The sequence below is a fragment of the Opisthorchis viverrini genome (genome assembly GCF_000715545.1).
Source record: "Opisthorchis viverrini unplaced genomic scaffold opera_v5_427, whole genome shotgun sequence".
Lineage (NCBI taxonomy): Eukaryota > Metazoa > Platyhelminthes > Trematoda > Opisthorchiida > Opisthorchiidae > Opisthorchis > Opisthorchis viverrini.
In genome coordinates this window covers 249192-266023 of record NW_008752088.1, presented here as the reverse complement: position 1 = coordinate 266023, position 16832 = coordinate 249192, and the positions used below count along the sequence as shown (strand labels likewise).

At 45.0% G+C, this 16832-nt stretch overlaps 1 protein-coding gene across 1 annotated transcript in view; it reads right to left on the bottom strand.

Annotated features, from left to right (window-relative positions):
• The window catches only part of T265_15306 (hypothetical protein), a gene marked incomplete at both ends in the record, with an annotated part of 91388 nt that overhangs the window by 2142 nt on the left and 72414 nt on the right, over window positions 1-16832 (bottom strand). The window contains 2 exons of the mRNA XM_009177492.1: window positions 11690-11716; window positions 13907-13933. Of these exons, the coding sequence (XP_009175756.1) occupies window positions 11690-11716; window positions 13907-13933 (54 nt within the window). The remainder of the gene's footprint in view (window positions 1-11689; window positions 11717-13906; window positions 13934-16832) is intronic.

Here is a 16832-nt window from a genome sequence, read left to right as displayed (position 1 = left end):
TTTTTTTTTTTTTTGGGGGGGGGGGAACAATGCGGGTCAACGTAGTAATTGAACACGGAAGCGTTTTTAGAAATTGAATATGGAACGCGAGAAATGAAAAAAAACAACAGGGATAAAGAGACAATTAGTATACATTCGTCATGCAGAAAATAACGAGTAACGCAGCGAAAGTTATCGAACTTTAGGGATTGCACACGCTATATCTATTATACTCCACCCCCGCGCCCTCCCAAGCCTTTAATCTTCAGCATTTTAAATCCATAACACGATCGCTTCAAATAGGGTCAACAAAAGTGGTTAAGTAAAGAACTTCAATCTATTGGAAAAGGTATGAAACCTAATGGGAAGCTGTGGTCTTGAAGAAGTTTGGGAGGCAATAGATTAGTTTAATAACAAATAACGTGTGACTTTTGACACACAAAAAACTTTTCAGGTCAAGTAAGTAAGTTACAAAATGTCGACCGAGTTTTGAGACAGTGCAGGTAAGGTCAAAAGTCGATGATTAGTTGGAGGGTTTCGTTATTCCAAAAGAGTGAGTAAGTGTTACAGGAATTCATGAAATAGAGTAAGCTGGTTCGTTGTTCCCAGGTTGACACCACTTCTGTTCACAAATCCTCCGACATCCTCACTAATCAACTAGGTGGCAATGTCTGTTCTGAACGAGCTCGCCAGTTGTGCTCCCTGGACTTTGCTTACACCGGAATGATGGTCCCTTTGGCCTCGGCCATCTATCACGGAGGCGTTTCTCACGACTTCTAATTAAAAATTTCTAGTTTCAAAATACATCCCACGTTCCGTATTTGTATCGCTCTGCATGAGTCGCTTGGTGGCACTTTATAGTCATCTGTACCTGTCCAGTGTGCGGTGCGACAGGTGTGTTTGGTTTGTGAAACACGGAGTCGATTCGTCAAGTACACCAGCGCTGTACGCAACAGTGTTCCCTCATAGAAACAACGCCCATAGAATTGGCCCAGTGGAATCCTAAGTGAACATCGTATGGAGACCCATATCTTCCATTGGGGATAAATTTCGACTGACAACTTTGACAACTGACAATGATGATGGATCAATTTCAAGCTTGTTGCCTCAAAAGCTATTACTGCGTGGCCAGTGCGTTACCTGAGAGTCTCAGAAACTATTGAAACAGCCTGGGGAACTTTTTTCAAGACCATCAACTACACATATATGAATCGATCACTGTAACAAATGGTTCTGCGATATCCAAATGGCGTGATGCAGCAGGGTAGGAACAACATATTTTGGAGTTTGTTTTGGTGTGGTTTTCTCCTTCCGAGGACAAACTACTTGGGCAGTTCAAATCCGAGGATTCTAATAGAAACAATCGCGCCAAGGTTTGGAAATAGGGGAAGTTCAACAAATCCAACAGGAAGATGCAGGTACATACCGCATAAGAAGGAAATAAGTGCGCAACCAGGCTTGGATTTACTGTCCGCGGAATGGAAAACAGGCAGTTAATCCAAACTTACACGAAGTTATCCCGCGTGGCTTTGGGATATTCTGACTTAACAGCGGCGCTGCGTGATGGCACAGCACATTCTCGTCGGTATGCCTCGCGAACAACAGTTTAAAGTGCTCAGATGTGACGTCTGCGTGGCGCTACCCTAAGTAGCTTTCCTATGTGCCAGTAAGCGACTGCTAACATCGAAGTTTTTTTCCTCCACACCACTGTTTGATCAAACTAAAACCTGTTGTAGGAATTTCAGGATGTTTGCCATTCTGGTTGGGTTGCAAACCACGTAGGCTAGAGTAGGTAATTTGCGGAATGGCATGGATAATCGACCGGAAACAACACGGTGTGGTGGAGAAAAGGAGTGAACTGATAATGCCACTTTAATGACCGTATAAAAGGTCGGTCCCAAAGCAAAAACATTGCACAGGATTCTAATACCGAACAGTAGCACGGCACCCGGAATATGTGCGACTGCGATCAAAGGACGACATTCAGTCAAAATACCCACCAGAGCTTGTCAGGGGATGTCGCAGAATTCAGGATCGCAAACCTGATGGTTCCAGCATGGAAACAGGAAAGTTCCGTTGGTCACGCACTGTGATTAGGCAGTAAAGTAATGGAAAATCGATTCTAATTCGTCTCAGTAGGAGACGGATGTAGGGATTGATTGACCAAGACATGTCCGTCAAACTATTTCAGGAACTTGTTATAAAATCTGGATGATCAGCTTTACCCGAAGTTGTCTGTCTTAAACCAACAGCTTCGGTAGGCGAACTGACGAGCGGCTTCTCTCCAACAATTGTTGATCCAGATTCTTCATGTTCGGGAAATGGTGATGGACCCCAAGTAGATTCGTTCAACCCACACGGTTCGATATACACCGGCTGAATGATTTCTCCTCCCATACATGGAGCGTCTTGATCTGGAAAAGAGCAAAAAGCAAAGGCCATCGGTCATGACTGAGCACGAAGGGGACGGAAATCATTATAAGATACAAAGAAGCCTACATCACACCCAGCGCGTCGGCTTAGTATCGCGTTGGAATCAAGCCTATCATCGACACTATAACACCAGCGTATAACACTAATGCTTACGTTCGCAAACTTCCGAGGCATTTCTTGATGGGCAAGTGTGTCAGGGAGAACAGACCGGTCAACAGAGCCAGATGCGACTTGGAAATACAGAAATGCTAAAATCGTGGGTCGTTCGAACGTACGGCAGTGTTCTAGCACCTGACATCGGAGTGTGAGGATTTAGTCAAAGCAATCCCAACCAGGCTGGAATCTTGTTAACTGCTCTCGGGTCACTGTTTCACGAACAACCATAGACAACGAAGTGCGATTGACGCCGATTACCACGTTGCGACTGTAATCTACCTGATGACCGTATATTTACGACACTCTCCATGGGCCCCCTTTTTTGCAAATGAGCACCATCACAGATTCTCCTCAGGTTTCGGGGATAGGCTTCTTTTTCCAAATGCACGCAAACAGGTCAGATAAGCGCTTAATGGGGACTTTGACCTCATCTTTGAACAATGCGAGTGGAAGGTCATCTAGACGAGGAGCTCTGTGGCGCTTGAGAGAACATATGCAGCCATAAACTTCCGAAGCCGCAAGGGGTTCCAGGACCAAGGTCAAGGGTTCTACTTCATTTGTAGGCTGCAGATGAGTGAAAGCTGGTGGTCACGATAGCTGTTGTCGAAGTACCCGTCCCACCGGTCGAAACGTTCTTCCTCATTGAACATGGTTGCTCCAGCCTGGTCCATGATAGTTTCGCTCACAAGTGTTTACCGGGAACTAGTGGCGCGGATCAACTTCAGGCATTCTCCCTTTTCTTGGCCTTCCGGGTGCACCAGGCTTCAAAATAGACTCGCGCACCCACTTTCACTTGAAATCTGATAATTCGTCGGGTCAAGTTATATTCGGGATGGGCTGAAATACTTCTTCGAGATTCAAGCAGCAATACTGTTCTGCCTCAGACAGTGCTCGAGTGCCGTGCTTCCGGCGAAAGTCCCAGCACTGAGCGAAGAGGTAATGATCTCGTTCCAGCATGAATTCAGACCTGATGAGGGATTAGTTGGAAGATGGTTCATCTAACATCCGGATCTGCCAGTCTCTCCGTTACTAAACTATTTGTCCACGGCCCTGTAAAAGGAAGAAAGAAGCGATTCCAGAGTGTCGCGTGGTCGGCAACCACAAACGTGTGGCACTCAGTTATTGATCTGCGCCATCGGTAACTGCTGGTGATGTAATCGATTTGAGTTTGTAGCCGAAATCCTTGTGAAAGTCTCTATGTGGCCAGGTGGATTCGGGTGTTTCGGAAGTTAGTGCTGCATGAAAACCACCTGTACTCAGCACATGGCTGAAGCAATCACTCACCACTTTCTGTAGCTACCGAAGTTGACCACCCAACGGAACGGTAAGTCTGCCCACTGGTGTATGCAAACCTCCCACAAGAACACCGATATATGAGCTTTTAGTCCGCCATAGAAGGGCGCTCAAGCCTGTCTTGGTGACGTCGGAGCTAAACACTGTTGGGGCAGAAGCAGACACGAAAAACAGATGACGATCAAGTTCTCGCCTGCGACATTTTCAAAAACATTGCCCCAAGAACCACACAGAGGCGAATATCAACAGCTATCCAATTAAGCAAGGATCCATCCCCCTGGTTGATGCTGACCCCTGCACATCCTGGCACAGCAGCCTTTTGATCGTCAGAGGTGCGAAACCAGAAACGAGTGGAGAGTGATGGGGCAGCTATCCCAACAACTGCGCTCGCATCGTGAGTTCTTCTTTCTGATACACAGTACACACCAATGTCGAGCGAGTCCAGTGTGAGAACAAGAGCAACTTGTTGTCCTGCTTGCTTCAGAGTGCGAACAATGAGAACAAGATAGACCGGCGTCAAGATTTGAAGATTGATCTCGAGATGCCTGAGGATGTAAGCTCCGGATGTTGCTTGCAAAACCGATGCAGGATAAACGGAGTCAGCAGTCCTAACTGGTGAGCCTAAATGGGGTGATGTAGTAACTGCGTGGGGACAGTGAAGGCATATGAAACAGAAAGAAGGGAGGTGTCAGCAGTAGTATTCATTCGCTTACCCACCTCGTGTATGCAGGGCTGATGGCACCCCAAGACGGCTGATGTGGAATGATACTATGCGTATGTGTGCAGTTCACGGTTGTACGTGTGCTAAGATAGTACCACGGCACCCAGACCCAGACAGGACGACTAGGCTCTTCGACCAAAGCCTACGGCTCAACAACCTGACCGAAAGACACCGGTTTTTTGGTGGAAAATGCAGATACATGTTCCGACACATGTTTTATCTCCCAAGCTGGAGAACCAGGAGACTGCGCTAGTCACAGCTCAAACCATTGATCTACTGGGTATGAGTGTCGCGGAGCCACCTGAAACGTCACACCACGGCTCCAGTCTCTGTCTGTACAAATGAACCCTTGGTGGGACAGCAGACACCACGAAAAATGAATAAGTGGAACGAGATACAAAATATGATGGCCGTACCGTACACAAGGATTCAAAAAGGATCGTGTGGAGATGGTTTAAATTAGCATTTTTGGTGGAAAATGCAGATACATGTTCCGACACATGTTTTATCTCCCAAGCTGGAGAACCAGGAGACTGCGCTAGTCACAGCTCAAACCATTGATCTACTGGGTATGAGTGTCGCGGAGCCACCTGAAACGTCACACCACGGCAAGGTCCAGTCTCTGTACAAATGAACCCTTGGTGGGACAGCAGACACCACGAAAAATGAATAAGTGGAACGAGATACAAAATATGATGGCCGTACCGTACACAAGGATTCAAAAAGGATCGTGTGGAGATGGTTTAAATTAGCAGGCGTAGATGGACGAAATAGCTCGTTTTCCAAGCCACAATGAAGGACTTGATGCCGGGAAAGACAATATGAAAGTTAAACCATGTGGAACAAAGCTAGGTTCCTAAAGAGAAACGCAATTAGTCGAAGTAAAACAAAGTCAGACGTAGTAATATCACCACACGACTGATGCCAACGTGTCTAGAATGCCGATTGTTTAATTTCACACTACTGCTGCGTTGCAAGTAGCACAAGCATAACGCCAAAATGGGGGTATCCAGGTTGCCACACACTATCAGTAGTCTGTCACAAAGCCGTAATCAAACCACCAGCTGAAAAACCTAAAAGTGACCGTACAGACAGTCGATCGTTACGTGGCCTTTGGTCTAGGTAGTGCGCTAAATAACCCGAGGACTGCACTTGATGTAGGCGTTGAGAGAGAAAACGCGAACACGGTTTGAGACAGAAACCCCAGTGGTAGCCGGATTAGACAAACGCTTAGACCTAATATACGAAATTGGGTACGGAACAACAGTTTGTTTTATCAGCCGTCGGGGAAAGGGGGTGGAATTTGAAGCTTGTCTGAAAAGGTAGCAGGTGGTGGAATGGGTGTGTCTGATGAGTGGCAACAGGAGACTGAATGTTTCACCGACTATAGTAGTGGTAGGCCAAATAATAGGCAAAACCATATTCAATGGTGGAGGATTTTGTATGCGTGATGGGAACAAGACTAATATAGCGCAACAAATTCTACGACAGACTCGTGTAAAAGATGCTCATACAGGGTGAGTCCATGTTAATGGAATGAGTAAGTAATATAAATGATGCGAAAAAATTAGAGTTCCCCATGTTGCTTTTCATTATTTCCTGGTACTGCGATGAACTCCGTGAGTGCTCCCTGTGACAGAAATCAGTGATGCATCCTTTCACCTGTGCATGGAAGTTGCATTCGATCTGGTTGTTGATATCTGCCATATCTTGCTGATTCAAGGAGGCGCCAGACTACACAAAGCAAGGGTGTTGAAAAAATGCTGTGGACACCACAGAGGTGGAGCGACAGATCAACTAGATTAGATGTTCAGAGATGAGAACATGTCTGCTTGTATGAAACCTTGAGATTACAGAGCGAGATTTCCTCCAGATTCTCCACTCAAATGAGATGGCTTGATTTCTCGTTGTTTACTTTAACGATTTCGGAAATTCACATGTTGATTTTTAGCTTTCGCACTCCAACAAACTGGTCTTTCTATGTACGGTAGGACGAATACCACAAAAAATCGTTCCTTCAATCAGCATCTGGCCCTAGGCTTTACCTAGGATGCTTTTGTGTCGTTAACTGGTAATCCATGCGTAAAGTAAAGCGATCGAATGGCTACAGGTGCAGCAGCCGAAGTGCAACATATCAGTGGAGCCAGGCGTATTTCCTTAACATGGCAGGATGGCATGCTTCGGGTTTCCGTTGGCGTGGCTATCACAGGCGGCGCTTCATGATGGGGAACATTTTGATGCAAGGTCTAGTGACTAAACTAGAGAACAAGCTGCGGCCTAAAATGAATACATTGGCCATATGTTCAGTCGCGGAGACAGTACCGTGTTACCTGACTGTTATAGCTAGTTCGCTTTGACCGGACCAATACGCTGTTGTCGACGTAGATTAAATCAACATCAAGGACAACTAGCAGCACGAATAAAACGATGCGAACAGACAAAAACTTAGGAGTTCAAGAAAAATTAATTCTTGTTGGTCTGCCTGGAACAAACAACCTTGTGAATACTGATCAGTCGTTAGACAACAGAACTAAACCGCAAACGAGAAGACATGCTCATGCCTACTTAGATCATCTAGAATTGGGGCAGGTAGGCTGATCAATAGAATGTGGGACAAGCATAAGAAAAACACTCACTACATCATAACAGTCTAGTAGGCAATAAGCGGTTGTTTCGCAGCTACGTATTCTGCGATAATTCTGCGATTCTGGGATAACGAGGCTGCCTGTATAGCGCACATAAATTTTGTGCCACACTTGTGACCAACACGCACACATAGACGGTATGGCGGTATGTGTAGACAATACGGACAGACAGAACGGAAGGTGAAAATTTGGAAATGACAGAGACAAAATTGCTATGGTTGAGTGATTAACGTGATTGTACACCGGAACTAAGTGGACTGGTCACCATGACGATCCGTGAGCGGGCGGTGCGATCGACTAGACAGGGGATACCTGTGTGACACAGACATCTACCACTCGTATCAAACTTCAGATGTGTCGTTTTAGTCACGCTTTGGACTACTCATTTCAAAGTTTAACCAACCCCACCTTCTATCAGCTATTGATCTACACAATCCACACGTCAAAAGGTGCTTCAAACAGACTACGTCTAACTATGACATCGTTGAGTAAGACGGGGACTCGTTGGCTTATGGCTTTCAATCTAGAAATGGTCACATAAATAATAGGAGTTTCCTCATCTTCCGTATTTCGGCTAGGCTAGAGTCAATGAACAGTCCCGGTAGGATAATAGACAACAAGAACCACTATAAGCTCCGAAGCCTTCGTCTTTTTGTTGCGGGTAAGCCATGATTGTTTACGCTGACGGACTCCCAGGTTATTTGCTCTCACCATATCGGAATAGACTGCCATGTAATGACGGGATGTGGTGTCTCTAACCTACCGCACTATTTCAAAGGTATGTCGCACACACCAAATCACATTATAGTACCCCACTGATACTAGTGTCTGGAGCAAAGGTCGGAAGTTCCACTTCAATGATAGCCAAGAGACAACCAGACAATGTTTTCACTTCCTATTAGACGGACATGCACATGTTCACTGCACCATCACATTTGTTACTGAACCGGAAGTACATCAGTGGAAAAATTCACTACGAGCACTTTTCGAACCAGTCACCTTGTTAGGAATTCTCAGTACAAGAACTACGCAAGTCACCCTACAACAGGGTGGCAGGGTAAGTTTTCTATATGTCTTATGGAGGACCACTGTCAAGTGAAGAGGAAGCAGCCCGCAAAAATTGCGCAGCTGATGCCACCCGAGCCATAAATCTGCCATTGACACATGCCAAATGCACACCGTGAAATCTTTGAACAAAAGAGACACGAAAAAGTACGGGATGGAAAACAACTCTTGTCTTCTGCGGTTGAGTACTCGGCATTTATAACACCACATACGGTGCTGCGCCCCCCCACCCCAGTAGACCGATTTCAAGAATATAGCGAACAGACCCTGATCAAGATATGGCTAATTTCCTAAGGTAGGAACTTACAACAAGGCAGCAGCCTGATAGAAGAGTGAAGAGTAATTTTTGAACCATACCATAAAGGAGAATTTCAACCACGGCCGCTGAGGCAGGGGAAACAGGAGAAAAATAGTTATCCTCTGGATAACCGGTGACCTGAACACCAAATAGTGCTGCACACTGATGCAGGCGTCATTTTGGAGCACGACTTCCAAAGTGCGACTGAGTCACGTGCTGCAAAGAACACGGTGCATGCTTCTGCACGCAAAACAACGACCAAATCGCTGTACTGGTTGAATGACTGTACCTCACAGTCGCTGTTCATGGCCTGGAATCATGGCCTGAAACATTATTGAAATACCGTTCCGATTGGTTGCTTTGAGAAAAGCAGATTTGTTTACCACACTGAGAGATTCACTCAGAGTTCGTTTAGATCTCGTAACAGCAAGCTAATTGGTTCAGCTGTTTATAAAGTCTGAGCTGATGAGTTATAGTTCTGAATCATCAAAAACATGTTTGAAAGATCTAGCAATGTGGAACAAAGAACGTTGGAAGATAAAGATAACTAGGGCACAATACGCATTGGGAAGAAACAATGGTGATCCAATGTACATGGTCAGAAAGTGAAGACAGAATGAAAAAAGAACGGAAACGGACATACATTAAGAACCAAACCATTTTGCCTCATTCTTTCGGTGTCTTATGAGGATTGAATGGTCACGTATTCCAGTCACTGAACAGACACACAAACGATGTAAGACAAGTCACTGGAGCAGCGTGGTCATTCACTTCAGTAAAAAAGAACAAAACTATTACGCAATCAGATTGTTCCGCGCACTGCTACTATGTAACTTGAAGGAAAAAAGAAAGAAATGCATATGACGCGCACTCACTTTTTTAGCGGGTGCGAATGACTCTCAAAGACAAGTGGTGAGAAACAAACACACTACCAATGAAAGACACCATCGCATCAGCGCAGTGACCACCTGGAACGTGTTTACAATACCATTCATCAACGCTCCCACTGAAGTGTTACTCTTTTGACTGGTCATAAACAGCCAACCTAGTGAACAATGCGGGGCGGACGCCCACTGAGGCGCAGAATGATTAGATGCAACTGACCGTTTACCGCACCCAGAAGGCGTCAGAAATTCCAGCATGTTGTCGCCGCATACACTTTATTAACGACGCGCTGTACAAGTGTTATTGACCTGGTTTCGGGCGTTAATATACGTTGTGCACCATTGGTGGTTGTTTTTCAGAGGAACGCCAGCTTGGGAGGTTCAGACCAAGAACTAAGCTGAGGAAAATACTGTTATTAAAGTGGCCTGTGAAATCCACACCACTGATGGGCTGATGAGTGATGGAATTCAGATGTTACACACAGTAAAAAAAAGCACTTAGTGTGATGGAGAAGTGGCGATAATGCTATCAGACTCCAGTGAAATTACGACAGGTGAGTTGTTTAATGTGAAAAGGGCTCAACTGGAACGCCTGGGATCAATACTGGACGGGAAACAAATTCGGTAAACGCGAGAGGATGAGTTGACTCGAATGAAATGGAAATTAATCGACGGAAAAACATAGTCCTCTTAAATCCAGTCTGTATGAAAGCATGCCATGGAGTTGCATGGGACCGTGATACTAGTGACGTCAGCATTCCTTCAATGATGCACTATTAGACTCTGTCCAAATAAATGACACTCCATAGTTCCGCAAGAGGAATGTGGATAATTAGCAAAGTCATGACCATTGGAACTAAAGTGACCGCATTGAGCCAATCCGCTCAACCTGACTGAGCTTGTTCGATCTGCCTACTGAGGCGTTAGAAAATGACTCCGTCGTTGGTACATTCATACGGCTGCCTGTAACCATATGTGACAGCTAACTGTCACGTGAAGACAAAGCTGAGAAGCTTTTCCACGTGACAGACGTCCACCGTCTGTGAGTTGGTACCTAGCATGGGTAGGTCGCGCAAGCATTGTACAGTGGTTACCAGAAATTTAGGATTCGTCACGTTTAAAGCTATGGAAATCTGTAAGATCAACACAGAGATATGGAATGTTAACCAGGGCGAAATGACCGTTTCTAAGGCTCTTTGTTTCCTTCGGGCAGTATGGAGATTTGCGCTAAATCGATGCCACAGCTGAACTGTTCGATGAATTAACTTTCCTGACAGGACATACTACTCATAAGCTGAACTTCGGCAAAACACTACCGATTACGCCATTGTTGGTTAAACTGTGTTTCGCGGGATTTACTCCGAAGACGTGGAAGAGGTGGTTCTCTATCGAAGTTGGACAAAACCCTGGGAAGTGTAACAATCGAAGACTACGAAGCTTGTGGTAAGTGCAGCGAATAACCGTAAAAAAAGCTGCAACCTTACGCAGCTATCAGATTTTTAAATGCCCTAGTGTGAGCCATCGCGTTGGAAACGAGTAGTTGCCATCAGCTTGTCTGGACGACGATCAAACTAGAGAACATCAAAAGCGAAACAATTTTGGTTGGGATAAGTGAAGGAATAAATTAAAATGAAGCAAGCTCGAACTAACACGAGATACGCGAAGCACACTGATGATTGTATTTACAATCTAGCAAACCAGGTTAAGAATACCCAATGCTTTGTAAGCTGTAAGAAACTCAAACGGATATCACGAATTCGAGTTTTAAGCTTGCACCAACACGGCCTACAAGTTAGCAAGCTACTCTAAATAACCCAAACAACGTAAGCATGTAGCCGAACGAAAGAAAGAAAGCAGAAATAAGGCTCAAAAGTTGAGGACGGTGAGTAAATTTTTCGGAGTTAGAGTTGGTTACCGGATAGAGAAGTCAAAAAGGCATTGGAACAGTGGGGTTATACGGAGTGACTCACCAGTAGAGTATAATAGTGACCATCCATCACAGTGATCATGGAAGCCGACCAAAATCCAGATAAGATAAAGCGAGGGGTAGCTGACGAATCAAACGTGGGGTCCAACACCATTGTCCGAACTACCGTATACAACGACAGGAGACGCAGGGGGCTATACACAAACTACGCGGCACCGGCCAAAAGAGGGCAAGCTGGATGTGCAAGGGGTACAATATGCACGGAAGAGTCCAAAATAAAATTCTTACCGTTGCCATAATTATCCACATCGGTACCTGAAGTAAGATAAAGTTAGTACGGTCAAGTGAAATCGACACGAGTTGGACAGTCATGCTCATACGGGCACACGACAGAATAAACTCAACGCACAAGTATCTTAACATGTAGTATTTCGATACATAGGTTGGCAACAAATGAATACAGAGAGCACCAATGCCATTACGGGTGTGAAGTGGAACCTCAAAGGAAGAATGGAATGAAGGTGGATGGGAAATGAACTTTTGCAGTGCACGGAGCAGGTATGAGAGCAGAAAGTCAATCAGACTATCAAATAGACGACGATCCGGCGAACCTTGCTCATTTTCAGTCGCGCCATCTGGTTTGCCCCAAGTTGCCTCTCTCTCGCCCAAAGGCTCTGTCAATGAGCTTACAACCGGGGTTTCTTCAACTACGACCGTTGCGCCGGATTCCACTTCGGGAACTTGTGACGGAATAGCGATAGATGCGATTGGCTGGTCTGACTCATGTGAAACGACTTCGGTTGGAGGCTGTGTGAGGTCAGTCGTAGGTGACTTGGGGAGACCTAAAATGAAATGGAGACGAAATAAGGAGTTAGTTGTGAGGGTGCAAATGTATTGCTCGCGCACGAGTAAGTAATGTGACAGTAAGACAGACAGATCACAGAAAGGAGATCCTTTCGACTAGTACAGCTTGAAGGAGAAAGCCTAACCGATAAAGTATGCTGGATCTGGCCCTTCCGGGTCGAATATGCTAGTCAACTTGCAATGTTCGACCAGAGTTAGTGCGAACTATTCTCTAACCATGATGTTTACCAATACTTATTCAGAATGACAACTACTTGTGGACCCCCAAATAACACAGGGTACAGTGATTCGGGTAAGTTATTTACAAAGTGGAATAACAAATAACGAAAGCCTTCTGCCAAGCACTCAATAGCTTGTGCTGTCGCTTTGGAGATTAGCTGAAAACTGACTTTTGATAACTGAATCTAGTGTCAGCGTTTTGCAGCCTCAGACATTTCATATCGCTCATAGGGAGAAACACAATCTGGAAGCAATAGATGCAGTTTGTCACCGGTCGCCGTGTATGGAAGGCTACAATCTGTGGCGCATATGATCCAGTTGATATTATAAGAAAAGTCACTCTAGGTAAAATGAGCTTGGTTCCGCACTGGAAATTCAAGTGGACACAACGGGAGAGTTGGTTTGCCAAGAGTCAGCGCCAAATGATAGAAAAAGCGGAAGTGGGGGTGCAGGGGGTTGGGGCTAGTCGTATAGAATAACCCATATAGAAAAATAGGCATGTTTCGTCAGACCCCATTCTTTTATAGACGTGGCAGTCCTGAACTGAATGAGTATTTGTGTGGCGCTCCCGATACGACAAAATTTTCCATGGATTTTAATGTTCTACTGAGTTGAGGCGAGATCAGCAGATATAGTGACGATGGCGGGGTTACTGACTGACTGAACGAGGAGTAGCCAAGCGCCTGCGGTCGCCCGAACAGAACTGGCACAGTTTGGAGTGGATCCCAAATACGATCACTGTATTGTAAGCAAGGCGACCTTAAAGGATCAATAATAATAGTGCAGCTGTCTTACTGACGCCGTCGACCCAGAGCGGCTTAGTAAAACTAAAAATATAGGACAGTCCAGAGGGAATCTACACAAGGGTATTTGAGTTCAGGAAAGGATGGACAATGTGCAATTTCCACCGTCTCGAGTAAAAAATTGATCAAGGCTGGCATCTAGATACACATTCTCGCATGTCTTGATAAGTGTCACGGGGATAGAGATGGAAACCCAAAAAAAGCAAATACAGATACTCATTCAAACTTCAACTACGTAAGTAGTAAAACAGGCATGTTGGCGTAAATTTATCTGGAAATATCAAATACTCACCAGATAGGCAAACACTGAACACCAACGGTCTTCACCACGATTGACGCACACAGGTGAGATTCCCACCGACAGTGACATTGCCAAACCACAGTGAAGGTCAACAACCCACACAGGCACGGTGGAGTTAACGATTAGAGTTAGAGCTGAACCTTCCGCCAGGGAAAGCTTACATAGGGTAGCGGTAAGTGGAACACCAACAACAGTTGCAACAAGGGAGAAGATTAAAACCATCAGACGCACAAAATCGAAGAAGAAATAAACTCTATGAAACGTTGACTCATTAGCCCAAGTACGAATATAAACAGATGATCCCAACGGATCACTCACCGACAATATAGGTATCCATATCGGGTCCTGGGGGAGGGGCATAGAGATAAAATTATAGCAGTTATGGGTATATTTTCAGGTGAACTATCAACGAACAAGCAAAGACCATAGTTCACTGACACGATAGATTGCATCACTGAAAAATGGAAATGTTTTGCTCTTGGCTGTATAGGCAAGGCTCTCAGGAGTTTTCTTGGTATACTCGTAAGTGCCTCTTTCATGTTTCTGTTTGTGTTGTCTAAAAAAAGATAAAGATAAAGCGTTCAGCTGTAGCACCCTTCCGGTGCTTAGCTGCCATGCCACCCGAAGGAAGCACGAGGGCTGGGATACTGCCAGGTTGCCCAAGCCTAGACAGGGGAAGTCGAGTGGCGGAGGTCGGATTCGAACCGCGGACCTTCAGGTTAGTAATCCGCGCTCTAACCACTTCGGCCACAGGCCATCTGATGGAATACCACTGACTAGATGATAAGCGCATCAGGAACGCATAACTTGCATTCGAATCCTGACACGCGAATGAAAATGCACACTAGCGCTAAGCTCAAAAGAGGGTTTTAATACTGTACAAGGTGATTTTTCAGATGGTCAAGATATATCCAACACAGTCAGTGACTAAATCACAGGTCTACGGAACACAAGCAAGCGGTGGAATTTATAATATCGGAAACTAAAAGATAATTATTGAGCAGGAGAGAAACGAAATGGTACGTGGCTCACCATTATTAGAACAGAGGATTCATACGGTTGGTGGCCATAAAAATGACTAGTGAAATGTACTGGTGGAGTTTGATAACAGGTTGTATTGAAATAAGATCCCTTCCAGCAGCGCTTCTGCGAACCAGAACCGAGATGAAAACTGCTAAAACCCCACTTATCCGTGATAAAAGAATAAGCTTAAGATGTTTCGGGATAAAACATAAGATAACCCGGTAGGGTCGACTGATTTCCTATGGAAATCATTCGATATCAATGTGAAGTAAATACGTTTTGTAAAGGTAAGAATACTTGAAGTTGAGTTGACCAGAGCCGGATATCTCTTGGAGTTCTTAGGTCAGAAACTGAGTCACTTCAGGAATCCTACAGAGACATCATTAGACTGCTATTAATACTTCGTCAAAAATTTATAGATTCTTCGTGATGATAATCACGCGATACAACACCCTCAATAAGTAAGTGGACTGATCAACGAAATTGGCAGACAAGTGAAGAGTAGCTCAGAGAAATTTGGACATTGCTTTGGCGACAAAGGCAAGCACAAAATAGCCTAGATAAATTGGATTCTCAATAATAACGGGCGCAGGTGGGATGTAGGTATCGGTCACCAGCGACAGTGACATGGTCCATGGAGTTGAGCTAAACTCAGACGAAAGAAGAACATACGCCGTCCTGCTGAGCCTTCATCTTCGCTCGAATGGTCCGTGCTTTGCACTCTACCCCACGTGGACTCTCTCAATCCTTCCGGTTCCACTAATGAGCTCACGAACATTTTATCACCATCATCGGAACGCCTCCGTTCAGGTTCGGCAAACGGCGACGGACCCCAAGTCGCTTCGTTTAAACCACAAGGCACAGTGTAGACTGGCTCGATTAGGGCGTCCTCCATTTCCACAAGATCCGATTCAGGAATCTCTGTAAAGAAGATAGAGAAGGTGGGTCTAGGGGATGTCTCGGTCAACATGTCCCAAAATTCATATATTGAACATATAAACTACTTATAGGGAGCACCTCGGGATTAGCAAGCAGCTAACAGGTTAGGACGATGTTTATGAGCAATCAGATATGAGACTTAGCCCATATAATGAAACCGGTGAATATGTTGTGATAAGCTAATGTTGATGTGAATAAAAAGCAAAACTAATGGGCGTATACACAGAGGATGGAAATCACCGACAGTCAATAGCCAATTGTGCAACCTTCAGAAAACGGCAAAACCAACATAAAGGAAAGGCAATCAGTTCAGTGGGGTGGACTACTTAATCGTCAGAGCTGAGTGGACATTCTGAACTAGATTGGCTTTCGACTCTGGTCATATTGATGAAGAAAAACTGACAATGAAGCCAAAAACCTTAACAGAACGCAAAACGTGCCATAAAAAGAGGAAGAAAAGTCACTGAAATCCGACCAGTTCGGTTAACTTTGGGTGCAATCTTTTTCTAGAGTAAATGAAATTTAAAAATCGTTCAGCTGTAGCACTCTTTCGGTGCCTAACTGCCATACCACCTGAAGCATACTGCCAGGTTTCCTGAGCCTATACAGGGGAAGTCGAGATGCAGAGGTCGGGTTTGAACCACGGACTTTCTGGTTAGTAAATTCGCGCTCTAACCACTGAGCAATCTTGTCAAGGAAATTGCAAGAAATGAAACTAAATGCCGATTGACCGTTTCAAAATCACAACACGGTCCAGAATACCGAACCCCATGACCAGTGACTAGCATTGGCTTTAGTGCAACCCAGCAGTTCCTTAGTTTTACTCGTAACTGAATGACCTTCTATCCATCAAGGGTTGTGTTCTGTTAATCCAAACCATTGAGTGGTATGCAGCCGCAGGTGCCCTGAACACAGCCACCTAACGTGCTAGCCGCCAGCCTTGGCACTTACACCCTCGAACCTGCGCAGAAGGTTCCATTATCCCTCACACTATGTTGATTAACGTACCCTTCACGTAGAAGGTCCCAGAAACTGAAAAAGCGATGTGAAGTTCGGGTCGGTCACGTACACACCCCATTTCAGTTGTAAACATGCCGTTTTCGTAGAGGTTGACCATATTTGCCTGGCCACTATATATATATATATATATATATATATATATATATATATTCAAACGCAGCAATTTGGCTGCGTATTGGACTGAGGGACGTTTCATTGAAGAGACTGGGACCCAGTGGAGGCTTACCCACTGTCAAATTTGGGCAGCTGTTTGAAATTTGTG